The following is a 21,188-nucleotide window of genomic DNA, read 5'->3' as shown; positions in this document are numbered from 1 at the left end:
TATGTTAAAATACTGAACAGATGTTTACGCATGTATTGAAACGGATGGTTGTAGTGTGGAGGCAGGTAGCGAAAACGAAATTGAAGAAGAAACTGAAGCTATTGAGCCATATTGGTTTGAACCGTATGCAAGCGAAACCGACGAAAACAACACGACAGCCAGCGACACGGGAGAAAGCGAGGACGAATTCGGCGATCGCCTTCTAACCAACGATTGGTATGTGTTTGTTTGGCATTAAAGGAAACTAACAACTATGAACTAGGTTTACAGCATATGAAATACATTTGGCAACAACATGCACTTTGAGAGTACAGACAGCCCAATTTTCATCAATTAATATATTCTGTAGACATACCCTCATCCGCGCTCTTTTCCTGAAAGCTGATCTGTCCAGTTTTGGAGTTGATGTCAGCAGGCCAGGGAAGCTAGGGTCGATAGGGGGTTTAGCTCGCTCGTCTGCGGGAACAAACTGCCGCCATCGCTTGCCGTGCTACCGAGGTCCTTTGTCCCTGAATTGCTCACACACTCCGGCAGATTCAATGGGGGTCTGGCGGCAGATTTCTTTGACTTTATCGTTGAAAATGCATCTGCTTTGAGTGTCGCAGGATATCCACACATTCTTGCCATCTCTGTCGTAGCATAGCTTTCGTCGGTAAAGTGTGCGGAACAAACGTCCAATTTCTTGCCACTTTCGCATCTTTGGGCCACTGGTGCAACTTGAATCCATCCCTGTTCGTGTTGTTACACCCTCCGACAACACACCGTCGAGGCATGATGTCTCCAAGGTACAGAAAACAGTCGAAAAAACGGAAAATAACAGAGCTGATTTGACTCGGTGTTTGAGAAAATGGCGGATTGCTTCCCGATGTGACGCCACGTTGTGACGTCATCGCTCCGAGAGCGAATATTAGAAAGGCGTTTAATTCACCAAAATTCACCCATTTAGAGTTCGGAAATCGGTTAAAAAAATATATGGTCTTTTTTCTGCAACATCAAGGTATATATTGACGCTTACATAGGTCTGGTGATAATGTTCCCCTTTAAGGTATTTTCGGGTTCACTGAGGTTAGCTAATTAGGGCCCGCATGGCCCATTGCATAAGGACGCCCAAAGGGAGTCCTTATGCAAGGACCTATTGAATTTGTAAGGTTTTATTTATTCTTTATTATTCTTCCGCACCCACAATAAACTGTAATTTGACCCACTTAACATGCTTCAAAACTCACCATATTTTACCCACACATCAGGACTTGCGAAAATTGCCTTTTTAAAAAAAAAACGAACCCCAAAACTCAAAATTGCGCTCTAGCGCCCCCTAGGAAAAAAAAAACTAGACTGCCTGTAACTCCCACTAGGAAGGTCGGAGAGACATGAAACAAAAACCTCTATGTAGGTCTGACTTAGACCTACATTTCATTAATGGTACATTCTCGGGCCAAAATCAACAGGAAGTTGGCAATTCCCCCTTTAAGACAAAAAAGTACTAAAAACAGTCACTTTTGCCTTTTTTGAGCTGTAATTTGACCCCCTTAACATGCTTCAAAACTCACCAAACTGAACGCACACATCGGGACTGGCACAAATTGCGATCTAATAAAAAAACCTAACCCCAAATCTCAAAATTGCGCTCTAGCGCAATTTTTTAATAAAACGCAGAAAAAACTGCTCCTCGGAAGAAAAAAATGACAAAACTGCCTTTAACTCCCACTGGGAAGGTCAGAGAGACATGAAACAAAAACCTCTATGTAGGTCTCACTTAGACCTACATTTCATAAATTGACAACCCCCAGCGAAAATCAACAGGAAGTTTGCTATTCCCCCTTCAAAACAAATTTTTTGTAAAAACTGGTCACCTTCCTTCAAAATCTATCTCCTCTGAGCGCGTTTGTCATTTCGGCTTCAAACTAACACAGGAGAGAGATTGAACCCTTGTGTATAAAAGTATAGAACAGCGTTTTTCTAACTGCTCTGGTTTTGATTTTATGACCCTTCAAAGAACCGCTGCGCTGATGCTGCTGCGCTGCTGTTTTTTTAAGATGGCTGCTTAAAAGCACGAAGCTCCAGCGTGCCCACACAATGCAGACAAGGTAGGTACACTAGACAATAGTATTGGGACACTTGGGACTACCACTGGACAAAAGTATTGGGACACTTAGGACTAGCACCTGCCAAATATGCGGGCCCGACCAATGCTGCTTGCAGCTTTAATTTCACTTGTTTAGGAAAGTCTTGACAAGCCACATTTTCTTGTTCTATTGGCAGATAATTTTGCTTAGTTCAAATAAAATACCCCTCATTTTTGTATTTTTTTTTTCTTGTTTGTGAACACTGACTTTTTGCAGTGTAAATAGCTTCTTGGCAAAAGTAAACATGTACAGTATATTGTGTGTGTGGGTTTGTTGCAGAATATGCTTCATTTCTAGGGAGTCTAGGCCATGCAGCAGATAAGGGCACTTGAGAGCCATGTGTATTACATTAACCACCATTCCTGCAGATATCAACTTCAGCGGGCCTTGATAAGGTCACTCCAACAAAGCTTCACTAAATCACAACTGCACTGTGTTGTGTCTCATTTAGTTTCCTCTCGATTTCCAAAGCAGCTCCATCGATCAGTCCCTGTCAGCCAGCCCCATAAAGCTGGGCCATGTTGAAGCGGTAATTTGTGAGGAGTGGGATACTGCGGTGCTTACGACCTCCTCAACCTTTATTGCAGCTTCCCACTGTGTCTACTGTTCCCTTTACTGCAGATGTGTTTTTTGTTTGGTTAAGGGGCCTCTGAGGTTTTGATATTTTTATTACCTCTCAAGGGTCATCTGTCAGGACCTGGGGCCCGAGTACGCCACCCAGCAGTTCCCCCCCTCTGCCCACCCTCGAACTATCGCCACACAAAATACTTTTGTGGGAAGAACTGGGCTTTGCTGTCTGGATGTCACACTGAGCTGCACTTAGGGGTAATTTAAAAGCCCCTGTTGGATGATTTTTGCGCTTAGTGTGTTTTTTCCCTGTCATCCTCCTGTATTACAATACTGAATCAAAATGTTGCTGCTCGAACATCATTTTCAGTTTATCGAATCAAATACACAATAGCGATTTTCTCTTTCGACGCATTTCAAGGGTAAAACAAAAATAAGGTTTTGCAAATCTTTCTAATTCAAGCGTACATTTGTGAAAACAATGGAAACAAACACAACACTGACGGTGCCGGAGTGCACTGCAAAAACTGAAATCTAAGTAAGATTAAATATCTCAAATAAGGGTGATATTTGTTTATCTGATAAGATATTTCTTCTCACTAAGCAGATTTTATGTTAGAGTGTTTTACTTGTTTTAAGTGTTTTGGTCCTAAATCGGGTCGGCAACCTTTACCAGTCAAAGAGCCATTTTGACCAGTTTCGCAAATTATAGAAAACAATGGGAGCCGCAAATTTTTTTTGAAATTTTAAATGAAATAACACTGCATACAAAGTTTTTTTTTTTTGCTTTGTGCTATGTATAAACCAGGGGTCTCAGACACGCTGCCCACTCCTTTATGTGGAATTTGAAAGCTGGTGCGGCACGCGGGTTTTAAATGAATGGCTCAGCGTCATGCGTGCCGTGATGGTACAGCATATAGCGCCCACTACAGCCAGTGTGCCTGATCGGCCACACGTTGTATGGGGCTTCCGCTTGCTCAGTAGGTGACAGCAAGGCATACTTGGTCAACAACCACACAGGTCACACTGACGGTGGCGGTATAAAAAAAACAAAACTTTAACACTCTTACTAATAATGCGCCACACTGTGAACCCACACCAAACAAGAATGACAAACAAATTTCGGGAGAACATCTGCACCGTAACACAACATAAACACAACAGGACAAATACCCAGAATCCCATGCAGCCCTAACTCTTCCGGGATACATTATACACCCCCCCCCCGCTACCAAACCCGGCCCACCTCAACCGACGCACAGAGGGGGGGGGGGGGGGGGGGTGTATTATGTATCCCGGAAGAGTTAGGGCTGCATGGGATTCTGGGTATTTGTCCTGTCGTGTTACGGTGCAGATGTTCTCCCGAAATGTGTTTGTCATTCTTGTTTGGTTTTGGTTTTGGTTCAAAGTGTGGCGCATTATTAGTAAGAGTGTTAAAGTTGTTTTATATGGTCACCGTCAGTGTAACCTGTGTGGCTGTTGAACAAGTATGCCTTGCTGTCGCGTACGTGTGCAAGCAGAAGATGTATATTGTATAACAAGTGTTGGGCTGGCACGCTGTTAATACAGATTGTAGAGGGCGCCAAATGTTGTACCATCATGGCACGCCCTTATTATAGCCGTAAGGGTGAAAATCGGTGAATATTAATCCCGGGAGTTTTCTGCGAGAGGCACTGAAATCCGGAAGTCTCACGGGAAAATTGGGGGGGTTCAGCAAGTAAGCTGCTGAGCCGCATCAGAGTGATCAAAGAGCCGCATGCGGCTCCGGAGCCGCGGGTTGCCGACCCCTTTCCTAAATGATCTCAGTAAGATATTACAGCTTGTTGCTGAGATTTGATGACCTATATTGAGTAAAACATGCTTGAAACAATTTTTTGTCCAAATTACACCCAGCAATGGTGCACAGGAAGGCAGGGAAGAAGAGGGGAAAAGGTGGCCAATATGGTCAAAAAGTCCTAATTGTGTCCAAAATACCTCCCCGGGATCCAGTCCCACGAGTCCCGCCACCGGCCGCGCAAGTCCCGGTGGAGCAGTGGAAGAATGGCCGTGCGCGAGCCGAGGGTCCCTGGTTCAATCCCCACCTAGTACCAACCTCGTCATGTCCGTTGTGTCCTGAGCAAGACACTTCACCCTTGCTCCTGATGGGTGCTGGTTAGCGCCTTGCATGGCAGCTCCCTCCATCAGTGTGTGAATGTGTGTGTGAATGGGTAAATGTGGAAGTAGTGTCAAAGCGCTTTGAGTACCTTGAAGGTAGAAAAGCGCTATACAAGTACAACCCATTTATCATTTATTTATTTACCCAGCCGAGTCCCACGGGGAGGGGGGATAAAAGTTGGAAAAGTCGGCAAAAGTCCCCAAAATGTTCTAAATACCTACCCAGGTTCGAGTCCCACATGGACTCGAACCCGGGTGGGATTTTGTAACATTGTACCGACTTTTCTCACTGCCTTCCTGTGGGACTTTGCTGGGCACGTTTTGGACATTTTGGGCATCCCGGCCGACGGCGGGACTTGTGGGACTCAAACCTGGGTAGGTATTTTGAACATTTTTGGGACTTTTGCCAACTTTTCCAACTTTTATCCCCCCTCCCCGTGGGACTTGGCTGGGTGTGTTATGGACATTTTGGGCATCCCGGGACTTGCGCGGCCATACCGCATTTTTCGGACTATAAGTCGCAGTTTTTTTCATAGTTTGGCCGGGGGTGCGACTTATACTCAGGGGCGACTTATGTGTGAAATTATTAACACATTAGCGTAAAATATCAAATAATATTATTGATCTCATTCACGTAAGAGACTAGACGTATAAGATTTCATGGGATTTAGCGATTAGGAGTGACAGATTGTTTGGTAAACGTATAGCATGTTCTATATGTTATAGTTATTTGAATGACTCTTACCATAATATGTTACGTTAACATACCAGTTGGTTATTTATGCCTCATATAACGTACACTTATTCAGCCTGTTGTTCACTATTCTTTATTTATTTTAAATTGCCTTTCAAATGTCTATTCTTGGTGTTGGCTTTTATCAAATACATTTCCCCAAATATGCGACTTATACTCCAGTGCGACTTATATATGTTTTTTTCCTTCTTTATTATGCATTTTCGGCCGGTGCGACTTATACTCCGGAGCGATTTATAGTCTGAAATACGGTACATAAGATTTTATGTTCGAGTGTTTTACTTGTTTTAAGTGTTTTGGTCCTAAATGATCTCAGTAAGATATTACAGCTTGTTGCTGAGATTTGATGACCTATATTGAGTAAAACATGCTTGAAACTAGAATATCAACTGTTGCAAAGCTGTGTCATCAACACTCACAAGTATAAAACTACTTTTTTAAAGTAATCATTTCTTATTTCAAGCATGAAAAAAAAAATCATGACTTTGACACAATTGTGTGTCATAATTAAAACAGATGACAGCCAAATGGACTTTGCTGTTTTATTTTCAATGAAACAATAGAAAATACGCACTCATATAGTAGTGCACTAGTTATTAGTGAGAATATACTTATTTTAAGGTATTTTTGGGTTCATCGAGGTTAGCTAATTTGACATGTTTTGGAAAGTCTTGACAAGCCAAATTTTCTTGTTCTATTGGCAGATAATTTTGCTTAGTTCAAGTAAAATAACCCTAATTTTTGTATTTTTAGGGCCCGCATGGCCCATTGTAAAAGGAATCCCAACGGGAGTCCTTTTGCAATGGGACATAAGGACCTATTGTTTTTCTAAGGTTTTATTATTATTCCGCCGCCTCTTTGAGCACTAATTTGACCCACTTAACATGCTTCAAAACTCACCATATTTGACCCACACATCAGGACCTGCGAAAATTGTCTTTTAATAAAAAAAAAAACGAACCCCAAAACTCAAAATTGCGCTCTAGCGCCCCCTAGAAAGAAAACTGCTTATAACTCCCAGTACGAATGTTGTAGAGACATGAAACAAAAACCACTATGTAGGGCTCACTTAGCCCTACTTTTCATTAATTAATTTCCTCGGGCAAAAATCAACAGGAAGTTGGCAATTCCCCCTTCAAGACAAAAATGTACTAAAAACAGTCACTTTTGCCTCTTTGAGCTGTAATTTGACCCCCTTAACATGCTTCAAAACTCACCGAACTGAACACACACATCAGGATTGGCAAAAATTGCGATCTAATAAAAAAACCTAACCCCAAATCTCAAAATTGCGCTCTAGCGCAATTTTTGAATAAAACGCAGAAAAAACTGCTCCTCGGAAGAAAAAAATGACAAAACTGCCTGTAACTCCCACTGGGAAGGTCAGAGAGACATGAAACAAAAAACCTCTATGTAGGTCTCACTTAGACCTACATTTCATAAATTGACAACCCCCAGCAAAAATCAACAGGAAGTTTGCTATTCCCCCTTCAAAACAACATTTTTGTAAAAACCGGTCACCTTTCTTCAAACATTATCTCCTCTGAGCGCGTTTGTTGTTTCGGCTTCAAACTAACACAGGAGAGAGATTGAACCCTTCTGATTAAAAGTTAGCGAAAGAGTTTTGATACCTGCTCCGGTTTTGATTTTATGACCCTTCAAAGACCCGCTGCGCTGCTGTTTTTTTTAAGATGGCTGCTTAAAAGCAGGAAGCACCAGCGTGGCCACACAATGCAGACAAGGTAGGTACACTAGACAAAAGTATTGGGACAATTCGGACTAAAAGTAGACAAAAGTATTGGGACACTTATGACGAAAACTGAACAAAAGTATTGGGACACTTACACTGGAAAAAATTATTGGGACACTTAGGAATACCACTGAACAAAAGTATTGGGACACTTGGGACTACAACTTGACAAAAGTATTGGGACACTTAGGACTACCACTCGACAAAAGTCTTGGGACACTTACGCCTAAACTTGACAAAAGTATTGGGACACTTAGGACTACAACTGGACAAAAGTATTGGGACACTTCGGACTACCACTTTAAAAAAGTATTTGGACACTTAGGACTAAAACTGGACAAAAGTATTGGGACACTTAGGACTACCACTGGAAAAAAGTATTGGGACACCTACACTGGACAAATGTATTGGGACACTTAGGATTAAAACTTGACAAAAGTATTGGGACACTTAGGACGAAAACTGGACATAAGTATTGGGACACTTAGGAATACAACTGGACAAATGTATTGGGACACCTACACTGGACAAAAGTATTGGGACACTTAGGACTACAACTTGACAAAAGTATTGGGAAATTTAGGACTAAAACTGGATATAAGTATTGGGACACTTAGGACTAGCACCTGCCAAATACGCGGGCCCGACCAATGCTGCTTGCAGCTTTAATTTTTCTTGTTTTTGAACACTGACTTTTTGCAGTGTGTGCAACATCATCTCCAGGTTCCTCACCGTCTCCGGTTCATGGAGGTCGGCTTGAAAATGGGAGCGTTCCCGTTTGCTTATGAAATCAGGGAAAATATGGCTTCTAATGAGGCACTAAGACTTTAAGGCGTTGACGGTTATGTAAAATGAATTATGGGTTCCACGCTCAAGCATTTGCACAGGTATTGGTGAAATAAGGGGGCTTCTGTGAGAAAGTATCCGCATGTACTGGAAAAGGGCAGTTTACCCTCAGTACAAAATAATATTCAACGTTTATTTTAACTGCTAAATGAGGTACTGTGGGTGGAAAGGAATTTGGTATTACTGCAAAGTGATCATTTTTATCCTGTTATCTTTTTATATTAGGTGGCATTCTAACAATATTATCCAAGGGTAACAGGCGAGTATATTTTAAAGTTTATGTGGGCGGTGTTGGGAGTCCTGAGTGACATATCCATAGTGACCTCTCCAGCACTTGGCCCCCGGCCACACCAATGCTGTGTGGCCAGCAACTGATTTACGGCCAAGAACCTCCTCAAGCTCTTACCATTTGGCTCCTGTTTATTTGCAAAAGGCAATAGTTCTCTCCCGCTATCTATGCAAGTGTAATATTTGTACCGTTTTTTCTGACAAATCATCTTTCATTAGGACACTAGGCCTCGGCCTAGGGATGTCCCGATCCAGGTTTTTGCACTTCCGATCCGATACCGATACTGACCGATACCGATACTGACTGATACTGGCCTATCCGAGCATGTATTAAAGTTTAAAGTTATTTAGCCTACTTAGTTGTCAGAATCATGTTGAAAAGGGTTGTAGTACTCTTGATAACAACTAGCCAGCTGAATTAGGGGAGTTTGAATAATACACAATGGATGGTAACAAGAAACTGACCTGTTTATTCAAGGATAAACACAAAATAGACAAAATTATACATGACAAACAGAAATGGCATCATTGAAACTAGGGCTGGGCGATATGGCCTTTTTTTAATATTGCGATATTTTAAGGCCATATTGCGATACACGATATATATCTCGATATTTTGCCTTAGCCTTGAATGAACACTTGATGCATATAATCACAGCAGTATGATGATTCTGTGTGTTTTGATTGATTGATTGAGACTTTTATTAGTAGGTTGCACAGTGAAGTACATATTCCGTACAATTGACCACTAAATGGTAGTTTTTCAACTTGTTTAAGTCGGGGTCCACTTAAATTGATTCATGATACAGATATATACTATCAGATATATACTATCATCATAATACAGTCATCACACAAGATAATCACATTGAATTATTTACATTATTTATAATCCAGGGTGTGGAGGGGGGCGCCGGATGTAAGTGTCAAAAAGACAGCCAAAAGAGTTTGATATGAGAATAAATCTAAAGTTAAAATATAGGGTAGAAATGCACCCATTTGCAGGAAATGTAGTCTTGATTTTCAACATTTTCTTTCAAGGCTTGTATGTCTACATTAAAACATTTTTCTTCATACTGCATTAATATATGCTACTTTTAAACGTTCATGCAGAGAAGGAAATCACAACTAAAAAAATCACTAATTTTTTCATACGGCGTTGATGTGGAAATTTTTGCCTCTGCATTTTGATGGTGTGGACGTGTGGCACCGAATGGAGATAAGCGTCTCGACAGACGTCACAATATTTGAACAATGATGACGAAAACTGTTGTCTCTGTCGTGTCCGTGTGTCGAAAATTGTTATGCGCTTATTTTTTTATTTGATTTTGTGCGTGGCATAGATTTGCTATGGGCAGAGGACGCTTAAACAGTGCGCAATTGCACAGGCGCGCACCTTAGAGGGAGCGTTGCTCGCACGGCTGCGCTAGCATCACAGCTAACGTTAGCCATGCTGCTACCTCTCTGCTCAAGGAGGGCGTATACGTATGTGACGTATGACGTGACAGTATGTGACGTGTGTAAGAAGGTGCGCTTGCTGTCTGTGAGAGGGAGACACAGGAAAGAGTGAGAAGAGTCTGTCGTGTAATGCCAGCAGCTAAAAGCAACTGCGTGAGAATCCACAGACCTGTGGATGTGTTGAAGGTGTGCTGGAAAATGTGGAATGGAAATTACGGAGCAGCAGAAAAGTGGAATGTATTATTTAAATCGGTGCGTTGGAAAACACGGACCGGAGTTTTTTTTTAAACTGGATCTGGATCGGCATTTTCCCATGCCTTGCCGATACGCAATTTTTGGCAAATATCGGCAGCCGATCCGATCCAAATATCAGATCGGGACATCCCTACGTCGGCCAATAACAAATTTTGCCGGACGATATATTGTCCCTCAAATTATTGCTGATAAAGGATGTTATTGTCAGCATTATACGAACATTAAGTATCTTCTCTTTGCAGTCTATTCAATTAAATACAGGTTGAAAAGTAGAGATGTCCGATAATATCGATAAATGCTTTAAAATGTAATATCGGAAATTATCGGTATCGGTTTCAGCCTCCCGATTTTCCCGGGAGACTCCCGAATTCCAGTGCCCCTCCCAAAAATCTCTAGGGGCAACCATCCTCCCGATTTCCACCCGGACTACATTATTGGGGGCCTGCCTTAAAGGCACTGCTTTTAGCGTCCTCTACAAACTGTCGTCACGTCCTCTTTTCCTCCATACAAACAGCGTGCCGACCCAGTCACATAATATATACGACTTTTACACACACGTGAGTGAATGCAAGGCATACTTGGTCAACAGCCATACAGGTCACCCTGAGGGTGGCCGTACAAACAACTTTAACACTGGTACAAATATGCGCCACACTGTGAAACCGCACCAAACAAGAATGACAAACACATTTCGGGAGAACATCCACACCGTAACACAACATAAACACAACAGAACAAATACCCAGAAACCCTTGCAGCACTAACTCTTCCGGGACGCTACAATACACCCCATCTCCCGAATTCGGAGGTCTCAAGGTTGGCAAGTATGCTCTAGTATACTCTAGACCAGGGGTCGGCAACCCGCGGCTCTAGAGCCGCATGCGGCTCTTTAGCGCCGCCCTATTGGCTCTCTGGAGCTTTTTAAAAAATGTATGAAAAATGGAAAAAGATGAGGGGAAAAAAAAATCAATTTTTTTTGTTTTAATATGGTTTCTGTAGGAGGACAAACATGACACAAACCTCCCTAATTGTTACAAAGCACACTGTTTATATTAAACATGCTTCACTGATTCGAGTATTTGGCGAGCGCCGTTTTGTCCTACTAATTTTGACGGTCCTTGAACTCACCGTAGTTTGTTTACATGTATAACTTTCTCCGACTTTCTAGGACGTGTTTTATGCCTCTTCTTTTTCTGTCTCATTTTGTCCACCAAACTTTTAACGTTGTGCATGAAAGGTGAGTTTTGTTGATGTTATTGACTTGTGTGGAGTGCTAATCAGACATATTTGGTCACTGCATGACTGCAAGCTAATCGATGCTAACATGCTATTTAGGCTAGCTATATGTACATATTGCATCATTATGCCTCATTCGTAGCTATATTTGAGCTCATTTAGTTTCCTTTAAGTCCTCTTAATTCAATTTATATCTCATGACACACTATCTGTATGTAATATGGCTTTTCATTTTTTGCGGCTCCAGACAGATTTGTTTTTGTATTTTTGGTCCAATATGGCTCTTTCAACATTTTGGGTTGCCGACCCCTGCTCTAGACTGAAGCTGTGTGCCTTCATCGTTTTTGTAGCTGTTGTTTTGAGGCATGTTTAAAACAAATAAAAAATAATGCACTTTGTGAAAGTCAAAGTATAGTATTTCCCATAGTTGTAGTGGGGAGAGCATGTCCCAAATTCCAACCTGCTGTTTTGAGGCATGTTAAAAAAAATAATGCACTTTGTGACTTCAATAATAAATATGGCAGTGCCATGTTGGCATATTTTTTTTCCATAACTTGAGTTGAAGTTGTTCTCTTATTTTGGAAAACCTTGTTTTTGATTGATTAATTGAAACTTGTATTAGTAGATTGCACAGTACAGTACATATTCCGTAAAATTGACCACTAAATGGTAACACCCCAATAAGTTTTTCAACTTGTTTAAGTCGGGGTCCACGTTAATCAATTCATGGTAAAGTTACATTGCTGATTGAGACGTGGATGATTGATGAGCCTTTTGTTTGCTTTTGTGTATTGCTGCACCATGTTGGAGCCATTCCGAAGTGCAGTGGTCTGTGGCTTTATATCAATATTTGCCTGTATTTGTTTGATTGATTTTTGTTTGGGTGGGGGAAAATTAAGAATGTTTGAGTTTATTTGGAACATGATGCATCACAATTTCCAGTTTCTCTTTTCAACATGTTCGAAAAGGAGTAGGAAGAAGCCGAGCTTATTTAATCCTACCCCTTCTTTTTAATATAACAGTTGCTAAAACTTTTGTTCACTTCCCGTTCTCAGTTTATTCACAATATACTCCATAAGTAATCACAACAAAAATAAATAAATAATAATTGGTGACGTAACGTATTTTTCGGATTATAAATCGCAGTTTTTTTTCATAGTTTGGCCGGGGGTGCGATTTATACTCTGGAGTGATTTATGTGTGAAATTATTAACAAATAATATTATCTATCTCATTCACGTAAGAGATTAGACGTATATCAGCAATCGTCACACACACACACGTCAACCAATAAAAATTTGGTGGGGGCGGGTCATGGCAGAAGTGCATTGTGAAAAAGAAGATGCTACCTGCTACTTCCGTACCTATGAAAATGTATCATTTTAAGCATGTTCTATATGTTATAGTTATTTGAGTGACTCTTACCATAATATGTTACGTTAACATACCAGTTGGTTATTTATGCCTCATATAACGTACACTTATTCAGCCTGTTGTTCACTATTCTTTATTTATTTTAAATTGCCTTTCAAATGTCTATTCTTGGTGTTGGCTTTTATCAAATACATTTCCCCAAAAAATGCGACTTATACTCCAGTGCGACTATTATGTTTTTTTTCCTTCTTTATTATGCATTTTCGGCCGGTGCGACTTATACTCCGAAAAATACGGTACTTGAGTCATATTGCCAACGTAGTGCAGTCTACACGTATCTCTTATGTTTCACTGCCATCTACTGCCCACACTTATTATTACACCATGTGCCAAATAAAATAGCTTCGAGGTAGGTAAGCTCAACCAAACGTACGCACTGTCGAGTTTTGAGGGGGGAAAAAGGATTTTAAGTGCGCCTTATAGTCCGGAAAATACGGTAAATACTTTCTCAAGCCACTGTACTTGAATACAATCATAATAAACATATGTGAAGTAGAGATGTTTGAGTGTTGAGTGTAATCGAATCAAGGAATTCCAATTACTGCTCTATGATGTAACTAATGTAAACATCTACCGTATTTTTCGGACTATAAGTCGCAGTTTTTTTCATAGTTTGGCCGGAGGTGCGACTTATACTCAGGAGCGACTTATGTGTGAAATTATTAACACATTAGCGTAAAATATCAAATAATATGATTTATCTCATTCACGTAAGAGACTAGACGTATAAGATTTCATGGGATTTAGCGATTAGGAGTGACAGATTGTTTGGTAAACGTATAGCATGTTCTATATGTTATAGTTATTTGAATGACTCTTACCATAATATGTTACGTTAACATACCAGTTGGTTATTTATGCCTCATATAACGTACACTTATTCAGCCTGTTGTTCACTATTCTTTATTTATTTTAAATTGCCTTTCAAATGTCTATTCTTGGTGTTGGCTTTTATCAAAATACATTTCCCCAAAAAATGCGACTTATACTCCAGTGCGACTTATATATGTTTTTTCCTTCTTTATTATGCATTTTCGGCCGGTGCGCCTTATACTCCAGAGCGACTTATACTCCGAAATACGTTACATAAGATTTTATGTTCGAGTGTTTTACTTGTTTTACATGTTTTGGTCCTAAATGATCTCAGTAAAATATTACAGCTTGTTGCTGAGATTTGATGACCTATATTGAGTAAAACATGCTTGAAACTATTTTTTTGTCTAAATGTCCAAAACACACCCAGCAATGGTGCACAGGAAGGCGGGGAAGAAGAGGGGAAAAGGCGGCCAAAATGGTCAAAAAGTCCTAATTGTGTCCAAAATACCTCCCCGGGTTCCAGTCCCACGAGTCCCGCCGTCTGCCGCACAAGTCCCGGGATGCAAAAAATCTCCAAAACGCACCCAGCAAAGTCCCACGGGAAGTGGGGGAGAGAAGGGAGAAAAGTCGGCAAAAGTCCCCAAAAATGTTCAAAATACCTACCCAGGTTGGAGTCCCACAAGTCCCGCCGCCGGCCACGCAAGTCCCGGGATGCCCAAAATGTCCATAACACACCCAGCCGAGTCCCACGGGGAGGGGGGATAAAAGTTGGAAAAGTCGGCAAAAGTCCCCAAAATTTTCCCAAATACCTACCCAGGTTGGAGTCTCACATGGACTCGAACCCGGGTGGGATTTTGTAACATTGTACCGACTTTTCTGACTGCCTTCCTGTGGGACTTTGCTGGGCGCGTTTTGGACATTTTGGGCATCCCGGCCGACGGCGGGACTTGTGGGACTCGAACCTGGGTAGGTATTTTGAACATTTTTGGGACTTTTGCCAAATTTTCCAACTTTTATCCCCCCTCCCCGTGGGACTCGGCTGGGTGTGATATGGACATTTTGGGCATCCCGTGACTTGCGTGGCCATACCGCGTTTTTCGGACTATAAGTCGCAGTTTTTTTCATAGTTTGGCCGGGGGTGCGACTTATACTCAGGAGCGACTTATGTGTGAAAATATTAACACATTAGCGTAAAATATCAAATAATATTATTTAGCTCATTCACGTAAGAGACTAGACGTATAAGATTTCATGGGATTTAGCGATTAGGAGTGACAGATTGTTTGGTAAACGTATAGCATGTTCTATATGTTATAGTTATTTGAATGACTCTTACCATAATATGTTACGTTAACATACCAGTTGGTTATTTATGCCTCATATAACGTACACTTATTCAGCCTGTTGTTCACTATTCTTGATTTATTTTAAATTGCCTTTCAAATGTCTATTCTTGCTGTTGGCTTTTATCAAATACATTTCCCCAAAAAATGCGACTTATACTCCAGTGCGACTTATATTTGTATTTTTCCTTCCTTATTATGCATTTTCGGCCGGTGCGATTTATACTCCGGAGCGATTTATAATCCGAAAAATACGGTAAATCATATTTCATATGATGAGACAAGTAAGATTATTTTGAGAATGAAAGAATGGATGTAAGAAATACATTCAGAATGTTTATCATGGTTCTTCTTCTTTGTACTTTGTAAACACTTTAAAGGCCTACTGAAATGTGATTTTCTTATTTAAACGGGGATAGCAGGTCCATTCTATGTGTCATACTTGATCATTTCGCGATATTGCCATATTTTTGCTGAAAGGATTTAGTAGAGAACATCGACGATAAAGTTCGCAACTTTTGGTCGCTGATAAAAAAGCCTTGCCTGTACCGGAAGTAGCAGACGAGTAGAGTGACGTCACAGGTTGTGGAGCTCCTCACATCTGCACATTGTTTACAATCATGGCCACCAGCAGCGAGAGCGATTCGGACCGAGAAAGCGACGATTTCCCCATTAATTTGAGCGAGGATGAAAGATTTGTGGATGAGGAAAGTGAGAGTGAAGGACTAGAGGGCAGTGGGAGCGATTCAGATAGGGAAGATGCTGTGAGAGGTGGGTGGGACCTGAATGACTAAAACAGTAAATAAACACAAGACATATATATACTCTATTAGCCACAACACAACCAGGCTTATATTTAATATGCCACAAATTAATCCCGCATAACAAACACCTCCCCCCTCCCGTCCATATAACCCGCCAATACAACTCAAACACCTGCACAACACACTCAATCCCACAGCCCAAAGTACCGTTCACCTCCCCAAAGTTCATACGGCAAATATATTTCCCCAAAGTCCCCAAAGTTACGTACGTGACATGCACATAGCGGCACGCACGTACGGAGCAAGCGATCAAATGTTTGGAAGCCGCAGCTGCATGCGTACTCACGGTACCGCGTCTGCGCATCCAACTCAAAGTCCTCCTGGTAAGAGTCTCTGTTGTCCCAGTTCTCCACAGGCCAGTGGTAAAGCTTGACTGTCATCTTCCGGGAATGTAAACAATGAAACACCGGCCGTGTTTGTGTTGCTGCATGCCGGCCGCAATACACCGCTTCCCACCTACAGCTCTCTTCTTTGCTGTCTCCATTGAACAAATTGCAAAAGATTCACCAACACAGATGTCCAGAATACTGTGGAATTTTGCGATGAAAACAGACGACTTAATAGCTGGCCACCTTGCTGTCCCAAAATGTCCTCTACAATCCGTGACGTCATCATACCGAGACGTTTTCAGCAGGATATTTCGGCGCGAAATTTAAAATTGCACTTTAGTAAGCTATTGGCATGTGTTGCAATGTTAAGAGTTCATCATTGATATATAAACTATCAGACTGCGTGGTCTGTAGTAGTGGCTTTCAGTAGGCCTTTAATTATGAATAGTTTCTTGAAGTGGATCATATTAGTACATTGTTTGATTGCTTTGCTTAATCCATTCCATCATTTAATTCCACATACTGATTTATATTGTATTGTATTTCTGTTAACTTTGTCTCAAAAATAAACAAATGTTTAAAAAAAATTTTTTTTTACCTTTGACATTAAATTAATATTTAGGTTTTTATCTACTGACAATTTTAATTGTCCACCAACCTGCAAGCTGTTCTGCCCGTCCAGGATCCACGAGGAGAGCTGGTTCTCCGAAGATCCCGATATGCCTCTCAGTACTTCGGGGTCGAAGGTCAGGCACATGAGAGGCTCGCTGTGAGCTTTGGTTTGACTCAACTTGGACTTCTGGGTTATGTCCCACAACAGCAGAGATCCATCCTCGTACCCGGCCAGCAAGACAGGTCCGGTACCGGAGTGTGGCTTAGGGAGGACCAGAACAGAACGAGAGAGAAAAAAGGAGGAAAAGTCAGAGATTAAGAGAAGCGTATTGTGAAAATGACCTTAATGGCTGTGTGATGCTGGAAGCTGAGCAGAGCAGAGGTTATCTATCTGGAAGCTCTTGCTGACACTTAAAGAGTCACTATGGGCTCCATTTGTCAGGCCGCTGCTCTCTTTACAGCACTCCATTACACGCCTCCTCACTTTACGCCTCATCTATATAACTGGGACATCCAGTTTGGCACTGGCTAATATAATGGACCAACATTTCCCCACAAATACCAGTTTATCTGAAACACTGCACGAGCTGGTATTCAGTCACATTTAAACAGCTATACCTTAAAATACTAAAAATTTACAGTTTTTACTAGATGTCCGATAATGGCTTTTTTGCCCATATCCGATATTGTCCAACTCTTAATTACAGATTCCAATATTAACCGATACCGATATACACAGTCGTGGACTGCCTAATTTTGTTGTGATGCCCCGCTGGATGCATTAAACAATGTAACTTTACCATGAATTGATTAACGTGGACCCCGACTTAAACAAGTTGAAAAACTTATTCAGATGTTACCATCTAGTGGTCAATTGTACGGAATATGTACTGTACTGTTTGGTGATACCGGGGGGGTGTATATTGTAGTGCCCTGGAAGAGTTAGTGCTGCAAGGGTTTCTGGGTATTTGTTCTGTTGTGTTTATGTTGTGTTACGGTGCGGATGTTCTCCCGAAATGTGTTTGTCATTCTTGTTTGGTGTGGGTTCACAGTGTGGCGCATATTTGTAACAGTGTTAAACTTGTTGTTACGGCCACCCTCAGTGTGATCTGTATGGCTGTAAATCAAGTATGAATTGCATTCACTTATGTGTGTGTAAAAGCCGCATATATTATGTGACTGAACCGGCACGCTGTTTGTATGGAGGAAAAGTGGACGTGACAACACACTGCAAAAAGTCAGTGATCAATTTCCATTTGGCAACCTAACCGTTAAGCTAAAAAGCAAACTGGCCGGCATGCATAAAACGGCAATGAAAATCGTAGGGAGGAAAGAATATGAGCCTATACAGAGCATCTATGAGCAGGCAGTTAGGACAAAAGCTAAGAAAATTATTTCCAACTCACAACACCCGATCTTTCCTGAATATGGAACCCTGCCATCAGGGAGAAGACTCCGGGTCCCACTATGCAAATCTAACCGCCTTAAATTATCATTTGTCCCAGCCTCCATTAAGCTGACCAACAATGTGCAATAGAATTTTAATACATAGGTTAGCACTTTTTTTTAGCACATAGCACTTTAGCACATAGCACTTTAGAACTAAGCACTTTAGCACACAGCACTTTATCCATGAGCTCTAGTGCAATGCACATTGGTATTTTATCTTTATCTCCATACTGTAGATTTTATGCCTACATCAAAGTGCCACCTATGTCTATCAAGCTCCATGTTCTGATGTTTAAATGTTAGTTGTATGGTTGTGGTTGTGTCTGTGCTTGTGTTTTTGTTCTGTTGTTTTTGGGTATGTTAAGAAAGCAATGATGCACTGTGCCCAAGACAAATTTCCCCGCGGGGACAATAAAGTTGAACCTTGAACCTTGAAAAACAAGAAAAAAAATATACAAACATTTGTGGTATTTTATTCGAACTAAGCAAAATTATCTGCCAATGGAACATGAAAATTTGGCTTGTCAAGACTTTCCAAAACAAGTCAAATTAGCTAACCTCAATGAACCCAAAAATAGCTTAAAATAAGTATATTCTCACTAGTAACAAGTGCACTTTTCTTGGTAGAAAAAAATAAAATACATTTTTGCTCAATATGTTGAAAAATATTCTTAAATGAAGTAAATGCTAGTGCCATTATCTTGACATAATGATATGCGCTCAGCATTACATTTCTTGAAACCAGCAAACTTATACTAAAAACTAATTTATTGTTCTTAATGGAAAGGCAACAAGGCAAGCGCTTGTTACTCTCGGGGTCTCCTAGCCGCTCAGGCAAATCATATTGTCTAAAAATGCATTTTTCCATGGATAACATGACATCATCACGTCAAGTGCGTGCTCTTTCAGTCATTTAGTGCGCATATGTACAGCGCGGCCCCCGGGCAAATTTTTTTAAATTGTAATTTGGAAGATTTTATCTGAACATTATTTCCACCACAGCACATGCAAGGCAACAGAACAGGTATGGTAAGAAACTGTATAAAAAAAATTGTGGTAAAAGCAAACACATTTTTTACAAAAAGCCCGGAGGGATGATAAAGCTGCGTCTGTCACTTTGACAGTCGGTGATAACCTCTCGGTGCTAATAAATAGAGTGTGCATGATCAGAAGGGCACAGGGATGGTGTGGAGCTGCCAATGCACAGAGCTTGTAAATCACTTCAATGAAAGAGAACAAGCAGGTGAACTGATAAAAAAAAGCTGGAATTAATACAGTATAATTGTGAGGAAGGGAAAGAAATAGGACAAGTAGAAGGAGTGGAATACACTGCAAAAAGTGAAATTAAGTAGGATTAAATATCTCAAATAAGGGTGATATTTGCTTATTTTCTGTCTGATAAGATAATTATTCTCACTAGGCAGATTTTATGTTAGAGTGTTTTACTTGTTTTAAGGGTTTTAAGGGTTTTTAGTAAGATATGACAGCTTGTTGCCGAGATTGTATGACCTATATTGAGTAAAACATGCTTGAAACTAGAATATCAAGTGTTGCAAAGCTGTGTCATCAACACTCACAAGTATAAAACTGCTTTTTCAAAGTAATCATTTCTTATTTCAAGTATGAAATAAAAAAAATCATGACTTTGACAAAACTGTGTCTCATAATTAAAACAGATGACAGCCAAATGGACTTTGCTGTTTTATTTTCAATGAAACAATAGAAAATAGGTACTCATATAGTAGTACAGTTGGCACAGTACAGTAAAATGACAGTTAATATTTAAACATTTAACATTTCTAACAATTTTAGAACAGAAATAGTTCATGCACATTCAGATAAATTCTTCAAAATTACAATAGAAAAAAAATTGGCCGGGGGCCGGGCTGTATATATGCGCACTAATTGACTGAAAGAGCACGCACTTGGCGCGATGATGTCATGTTATCCATGGAAAAACGCCTTTTTAGACAATATGATTTGCCTGAGCGGCTAGGAGACCCCGAGAGTAACAAGCGCTTGCCTTTCCATTAAGAACAATAAACTAGTTTTTAGTATAAGTTTGCTGGTTTCAAGAAATGTAATGCCGAGCGCATATCATTATGTCAAGATAATGGCACTAGCATTTACTTCATTTAAGAATAATTTTCAACATACTGAGCAAAAAGGTCTCTTTTTTCTACCAAGAAAAGTGCACTCGTTATTAGTGAGAATATACTTATTTTAAGGTATTTTTGGGTTCATTGAGGTTAGCTAATTTTGCTTGTTTTGGAAAGTCTTGACAAGCCAAATTTTCTTGTTCTATTGGCAGATAATTTTGCTTAGTTCAAATAAAATACCCCTCATTTTTGTATTCTTTTTCTCTTGTTTTTGAACACTGACTTTTTGCAGTTTATCGGACATCTGTAATATTAATCTTATTGATATTAATGGACAAGGAACCAATGAATATGTAATAATAGATGATGAATATTACCTTATCGAATACCAAGATGACTTCCAAGTGTGTATTTACAATGAAAATAAGACATTTCCTGCAGGCGGGAGGTTTTAACTCAACACAATTACAGTTTAATTACAGATTTCTGATGCTTGGCGTACAAACAACCTGTCAATTTTCAGGAAAACTGTTATGTGAGCCTAGAAAGTAGTATGACAATTTTGCTAACTTAAAGACCTCACACTGCAAAAAGTCAGTGTTCAAAAACAATAAAGAAAAAATACAAAAATGAGGTGTATTTTATTTGAACTAAGCAAAATTATCTGCCAATAGAACAAGAAAATTTGGCTTGTCAAGACTTTCCAAAACAAGAAAAATTAGTTAATTTAAATGAACCCAAAAATACCTTAAAATAAGTATATTCTCACTAATAACAAGTGCACTTTTCTTGGTTGGAAACACGACAATCGCAGCTATGCGTCAAAGGCGTAACAGAATTTAGGTATT

General features: G+C 40.3%; 1 protein-coding gene across 1 annotated transcript in view; it reads right to left on the bottom strand.

Moving 5' to 3' along the window:
* LOC133623019 (guanine nucleotide-binding protein subunit beta-like protein 1) overlaps window positions 1–21,188 on the bottom strand; it is a 124,623-nt gene that overhangs the window by 24,315 nt on the left and 79,120 nt on the right. The window contains exon 8 of the mRNA XM_061985925.2: window positions 16,839–17,054. Coding sequence (XP_061841909.1) covers window positions 16,839–17,054 — 216 coding nt within the window. The remainder of the gene's footprint in view (window positions 1–16,838; window positions 17,055–21,188) is intronic.

Source organism: Nerophis lumbriciformis, linkage group LG12, assembly GCF_033978685.3.
Source record: "Nerophis lumbriciformis linkage group LG12, RoL_Nlum_v2.1, whole genome shotgun sequence".
NCBI lineage: Eukaryota > Metazoa > Chordata > Actinopteri > Syngnathiformes > Syngnathidae > Nerophis > Nerophis lumbriciformis.
The sequence above is the reverse complement of the archived record's forward strand: the minus strand, read 5'-3'. Positions and strand labels throughout refer to the sequence as shown.